Genomic DNA, 6937 nt, shown 5'->3' on the forward strand with positions numbered 1-6937 from the left:
TCTGATGGAGGCATAATACTCCATAGTGTATATGGACCACATCTTCCTTATCCATTCGTCCATTGAAGGGCATCTTGGTTCTTTCCACAGTTTGGCGACCATGGCCATTGCTGCTATAAACATTGGGGTACAGATGGCCCTTCTTTTCACAACATCTGTATCTTTGGGGTAAATACCCAGTAGTGCAATGGCAGGGTCATAGGGAAGTTCTATTCTTAATTTCTTGAGGAATCTCCACACTGTTCTCCAAAGAGGCTATACCAACTTGCATTCCCATCAACAGTGTAAAAGGATTCCCCTTTCTCCACATCCCCTCCAACACATGTTGTTTTCTGTGTTGTTAATTTTGGCCATTCTAACTGGTGTAAGGTGATATCTCAGTGTGGTTTTAATTTGAATCTCCCTGATGGCTAGTGATGATGAACATTTTTTCATGTGTCTGATTACCATTTGTATGTCTTCATTGGAGAAGTGTCTGTTCATATCTTCTGCACATTTTTTGATATGATTGTCTGTTTTGTGTGTGTTGAGTTTCAGGAGTTCTTTATAGATCCTGGATATCAACCTTTTGTCTGTACTGTCATTTGCAAATATCTTCTCCCATTCCGTGGGTTGCCTTTCTGTTTTCTTGACTGTTTCCTTTGCTGTGCAGAAGCTTTTGATTTTGATGAAGTCCCAGAAGTTTATTTTGGCTTTTGTTTCCTTTGGCTTTGGAGACATATCTTGAAAGAAGTTGCTGTGGCTGATACCCTCCTGTTTTTGATGAACGGTGATTTGCTGTGGCTTTGCCACTAGGGGCTGGCCCTCAGCGCACCTGTTGCAGACACACAGGGCAGGGTTTGTTCTCCATGCTGTTGAGGGTCCTGTCTAGAGCAGCTGTGGGATCACTGGTGGGCAGGGCTGGCCCTCAGCATGGCTGGATGCAGTTCACCCCTGCAAAAACTGTGGGCACCCCCAAAGTACAGGGCCTGCACAGCCAGTGAAGAGGCCTAGCCCCAAGAACTGTGGGCTGCTGGTTTGTAGGGTTATCTCTGCCTCCTGTAGCCAGAGCAGGAGTTGCACCAGACCTTACCAGTGTCGCCTGCTGGGTTTGGTGGGTCTGTAGGGGACACAGGGTCCTAGCAAGGTAGATGGAAAGTATTAGATCTTGCTCCATAAGCATCTGTCTATTTAGGCTGGGGAGAGCAAGAAAATGGCATCCACCACTTTTGTTCCTGGAGAAATCTCCTGTAGATCCCTGTCACTTTGGCACATGTCCTAAAATTAGTCACTAAATCCCCTTCATATATATCCTAGGTGTTTTGCCACTGTGCTGTGCTGCCTTCTGGGTTGTCTTGGGCCTTATTATTTAGCGTCCTGCCTCTTGAAGGCCTTCACTTCCTGTAGCCCTCCCTCTCTCCCAGAGCTAAGCCCCACAGACCTCATATCTAAATATGATGGGGTCTCATCTTTCCAGGGTGGATTCCTAGGGCCAGGAGTTCTGGTATGGAATCTGATCCTCTCACTGTTCTGTGGTTGTGATATTCCTCCCATGTGTGGTTGGTCATGTCAGGGGTCTGGTTCCCCACCATATCTCCACCTCTTTCTGTTGTGGCCTTCTCTCTATAACCAGCTGTGGGAGATCTCTGCCAGTCTTTGGGTTGTTTCCAGAGTTAGCTGCAATCCATGCCGTTCTTGCTTCAGTGTGTCCATGGAATGAGATGAACTTGGGATCTTCCTGTTGCGCCTTCTTCCTACTCCTTAGGATCTCTCTTTTTTTTATTTATTTATGTATTTATTTATTTGTCAGAGACAGAAGGAGAGAGAGCGAGTGAGCACAGGCAGACAGAGAGGCAGGCAGAGAGGCAGGCAGAAGCAGAGGGAGAAGCAGGCTCCCCGCCGAGCAAGGAACCCGATGCGGGACTCGATCCCAGGACCCTGGGATCATGACCCGAGCCGAAGGCAGCTGCTTAACCAACTGAGCCACCCAGGCGTCCCTCCTTAGGATCTCTTAACATCCGTGCTTTTCATTTGCAATTGTACATGACCCATTGACAAACCAACAACCACCAGGACACAGTATGGTCCAAATCCAGCAGTTCCATTCCTGTCTTGTTCTAGCCAGTCTTTGATGCCTCTCATCTGTCACTCAACCTGCAAGTGGGAAAACTGGTATAAAAGTAATTGTAGAATTAAGAAAACAAAAATGCAGAGGGAGTATGGTCACGTAGTAGAAGCTTTAGCTTTTATTTTTATCCTGTAAGATTTGGGTTTTAGATAAATAATAATTGAATATGCATCTGGCTTGCTAGGTCACCCAAGGCAAATCACTTCCATCTCTTAGGGCCTATTAAATGAGGATTAACAAACTTACTAAAGTCATTGAAATTAACATAACTGAAGCAACTGGTAAATTTGGTTTCAAAGTTCATACACATTTAGACTCTCCTTAAAGAAAAGTTTGCCCTTATCCACACAGATTTCCAGATTCTGCTACTGTGTAGCCACTAAGGACTGCATGATCTCTCAGCAAAAGAAGCAACCCAGCAACAAGCAAAACAAGAAACCATATTTAAAAAGTCACAAAGATCAGATCTATATACTGTTCTAGAAGACTAGATACAGGATGGTGGGCTAGGTGCTCTGTGGCTCACGGTGGCTCAGGGAAGTAGAGAAATATAGTTTTTCCAGAAGCTTTTTGGGTGGAATTGCTTTCTTTACACTTGGGGTTAAAGTCCCCCTTTAAAGCAATAGTGTAAGGAAGGGCACTCGTAGCTCCAAATGAACAAGACCTGAGAGAAACAAGGCTAAAATACAGATATAAAGTAAGACCCACCTAACCGGCACAATTGTCACTTTAGAACTGAGGCCAGATTCCATTTCTAATGCCATGAGGACTGTACCAGGCACAAAGGAGAGATATTTGCTGGTTAGAGGGGGAAAAAAAAAAAAAGACGAGGTTTTTCCTCACACCCTTAGCCCTTAATATGAATTGAGAAAAGTAAAAGCGAGCATTGTTTCAACTCTTAGAGTCCGTAAAAGACACTGTCAGTGCCCCAGTCATCCCGTGGTGATCAGCCCTCCTACCTGGAGGGCCCACTGGCCAAGGAAGCCTTCTTACAGACCTTATTATTTATTCAACTAACAGTCTACTTTGGATAGTATATATTAATAATTCAAGCCTACTTACTCTGTACTAAAACCACATGGTTTCTGGTGGGGATCATGAGTAATAAAAGGGAGCAAACAAAACGCTCTAGTCTGTCTCTAGAATGATTAAAGTGCTGAATTACTGGGAAATGTAACAGTAAATCATCAGTTTGGATTATAAGGATTTGGCATTTGTGATAACTTGAACAGAAGCCAAGGCGATTATTTCTGAATAACATTAAAAATAACTACTTCTTGGCAAGCTTGCATTGATGAGGGCAGCCCAACCCTGGGGTACTTTGCCAGGCCAGGCTGTGCAGTGGCCCCTTCTGCAGTTTTTGAATAAGTTCTGGTTTTGGGTTGGTGTAAGGATGCTTCCTCCTGGAGGGGGAAGAATCTATAAAAACAAAAATGGAAAGGTTTAATAATGTTACTGAGGAAGGTCTTAATTAAATGGGACAGGGTTTACAAACATTATAATAACCCCAATTTTTTTTATTAAAAACTATGTAACACTCAGTGTATTTAGCAAAGTAGCTTATCAAATGGAGTTGGAAATCCATCATTTGTTTCAGACTTTCCAATTTTATGCCTAAAATCTAGAGACCGCTATGATTTCCTCCAGAAACACTGTTTTCAAAAACAGAATAAGAAGGCATTGTCCTGAAAAAATACTTAAAGTTTATAAGTTAAGCCAATTTATATATCAGGGCTAATACATCAAATGGAGGTGCAAGGGCAGTATCTAGATTTCCAAAGGTTGACAGAAAGATTCTCCCTCTTCCCGTAGCACTTAGCCTCTACCAAAGCCATACTTATTAGCAAAAGTGAGAGAAAGATATTCAACTAGATTTTCATCTAACTCGGTGACAAAACAGTGAGAATCCATGACTTTTGTGTCTCAGTGCAGGCTGCTACCAGAGGAACTGGGACTTGAATTAAAGAGGCAGCAGGAGATTCAAGGGGCTCATCCAAACGGGAATTTGATAGAAGCCTTCCAAACTCTAAGCTAATATAAATCTACCATTTTTTAGACTCACTCTTTTTTTCCTTCCTATAGAAAACCAATGACACAATTGATTTTGATTATACCGTTCTACTCCATGAATTCTCGACACAGGTAAAACAACTGTATGTATGTGGCAAGGTGGGGGAGGGGCAATAAAGTATTGTCCAGACTGAGAAGGCACCTTGAGACCAAAAAGCGAAGCAGGCAGCTCCACCACACAGTTTACACAGAGTCTGATTCAGGGTAACTTATTGCCAAGGGGGGTCAGCAGGCAGGGATCAAGGCCCCATGCAGCTCTTCTGTGCAAAGTCCCGATAGTTCCACAGATTTGCTAAAACAAGGGGATGTGCCAGGGCCATCGTGGTGAGTTCAGGGGTCTGATATTTTAACGGACCTTATGGCACCATCTGTGTGGGGTTGGCGGGGGCGGTTCTTTACTAGTGATCCAAACAAGTCTTCCAGCATTAGGGTCAGGGCACACATTACCTTTGTGGGGCCGGGAACATGTTTCCAGGGGAGGTCAGTGCATGGACAGGAACAAGACGGAGGGCCAGAGGCGGAGTCAGTACGGCCAGCTCTCCTGCAATACACAACTGCGTTCACCAGAAATTCCTGCAGCTCATAATATTTTAGAACTCTTATTTTCTAGGAAATCATTCCCTGTCGTATTCACTTGGTCTGGTACCCTGGTAAACCACTTAAAGTGAAGTACCACTGTCAAGAGCTACAGATGCCTGAAGAAGCCTCTGGAACCGAAGAAGGTTCAGCTGTGGCACCAACAGAGCTTAATAATTTCTGAAAAGAAAAAAGGATCTGCTTATACCAAATTCTAAAGTGAGGATATTTAAATAGCCTAAGTAATTACTCTGGTAAAATAGGTAGGGTAGTCTAATAATTGAGAAAGCCTGAAAATACAATACTCAAAAATTAAAAATTAATGAAAAGATGGGGTTTTGTTGTTCGATTAGTTTGGTTTATTTAATTCTGGGAACACAGGCATACAGTGAACTGTGTTCAGTGCTTAACAGTTTCCTCCATGGGTTTCTCAGGGTTTTAGCCCTAAAATGTAAAAAACACTCAGTATATGCTATAATTAGATCAATCAGTACTTAACAAAACAGAACAAAACCATTGATGGTCTCACCTCTGTATTTCTCATTACTTTGAACGAAGTGTAGCCAACTATTTTCTAATGCTGAATTCCTTCTACCTAGGATGTAAAAAGGATAATATAGCTCAAAGAAAGCAAATTATGGGGAAAATGTTATCAATTTAGAAGGAATTTTACTATTTTTTATCACTTCAAGCAAGTATTCTTTTTTGATATCTACTTTTAAATAAATGTTTACATTTCTATATAAAATGTGTTCAGTATGTGGAGATTTATATACATATGCAAAATTTGTGCTAAAGTGGATTAACTCTTAATATTGCTTAATTCAAATATTATAAATAAAAGTGTTTCACAGATAAAGCCAAGTGTCTGCAAATGGAATTGTGATGTAACTGAAATTCTATCAAATATGTACAGTTTTCATTTCTAACAATTTATACCCAGTGTTGGCCTAAATTAATTTATAAAAGTAAATGCACTATGTACCAAAATCAAATTCAGTAGAGTCTCTCCCCAAGGCAGGAAGAAGGGATCCAGGAAACATGGCCATATCATTTGTAGGGGAGGAATTCAAATTCAAATTTTCTTCTACCTGTCAAGATTCTTCCGTCTGGCCTAATTGATATGAGATAGATTGACAGGAATAAAAAACAGAGAGGCCCAGTAATGCAGTTGAGACCTAAAGAAATGACCAAGGCAGGAAGTTTTTAGACATTATAAACAGAGTATAAATCTATAAGGAACTGGCAGGACAAAGAAAACTTTGGGAGCCTCAATTAGTAAGGAATGCTAAACAGAACCTGGACTAAGGTAGTAAATTAATAACAAGTAACCAGGGTTGTAGACTTTTTTTTTTTAAGATTTTTATTCATCTATTTGACAGATGGAGATCACAAGTAGTCAGAGTGGTGGGCAAAGAGAGAGAGGAGGAAGCAGGCTCCCTGCTGAGCAGAGAGCCCGATACAGGGCTCGATCCCAGGACCCTGGGCTCATGACCTGAGCCGAAGGCAGAGGCTTTAACCCACTGAGCCACCCAGGCACCCCAGGTTGTAGACTTCTTAGCTCTAAATTTCTCTTTAACCTTGTGGTATAGAAAGGGTACCTTTTCACATGGGAGACTTGTATCCTACTTTCAGGAAGACAGAAAGGGATCTGAATGTCTCTCTTATATAGTCTGTCTCTTAAATAACTTTTACTTAAAAGAATCAATATGCCAAAGGGGACATTTTGGGGTGAACTACCTTTGGCCTCTGTAGTTCCCACCACTGGAGCTTTCCTGGAAAGGAATTACAAACAGCTGGTAGATTGTTTCTTCTTATTGAATCTCTTAGTTCTGACAATAGGTCAGTTGAGTTAAACTCATTTCAGGACACAATGATCTAGATGTCTTCTCAAAGTTAAGCCTATGGTTCAGATAATCAGATAATAAGAGGCATTTCTATGGAAATAAAAACAGTGGTTAAGGATTGGATCAAAATATAAATCAGTTTCTGAGTACTGAGAGTAGCTAGTCGAGAGGAGTTCTAAATGCAAGCTTAGAGCAACTTCAGCTAGGTACTTTTAGGGGTGGTGGTGGTGATCTGATTTTCTTTGTAGTTTGAGTATTTCTGGTGATTGCTCTAAGTGGCCTATTGAACAACAGACATGAAGAATGTCTATATATGAGCTGTTGTGGTGATTTCTCT

General features: G+C 41.6%; 1 protein-coding gene across 1 annotated transcript in view; it reads left to right on the plus strand.

Annotated features, from left to right (window-relative positions):
- Nucleotides 1-5612, plus strand: part of RARRES1 (retinoic acid receptor responder 1) — a 57648-nt gene extending 52036 nt beyond the window's left edge. Inside the window, exons 5-6 of the mRNA XM_032343316.1 lie at nt 4190-4249; nt 4788-5612. Coding sequence (XP_032199207.1) covers nt 4190-4249; nt 4788-4937 — 210 coding nt within the window. The 3' untranslated portion in view covers nt 4938-5612. The remainder of the gene's footprint in view (nt 1-4189; nt 4250-4787) is intronic.
- Nucleotides 5613-6937: the final 1325 nt, after the last annotated feature.

This window comes from Mustela erminea, chromosome 1 (genome assembly GCF_009829155.1).
Source record: "Mustela erminea isolate mMusErm1 chromosome 1, mMusErm1.Pri, whole genome shotgun sequence".
In the NCBI taxonomy this organism is placed as follows: domain Eukaryota; kingdom Metazoa; phylum Chordata; class Mammalia; order Carnivora; family Mustelidae; genus Mustela; species Mustela erminea.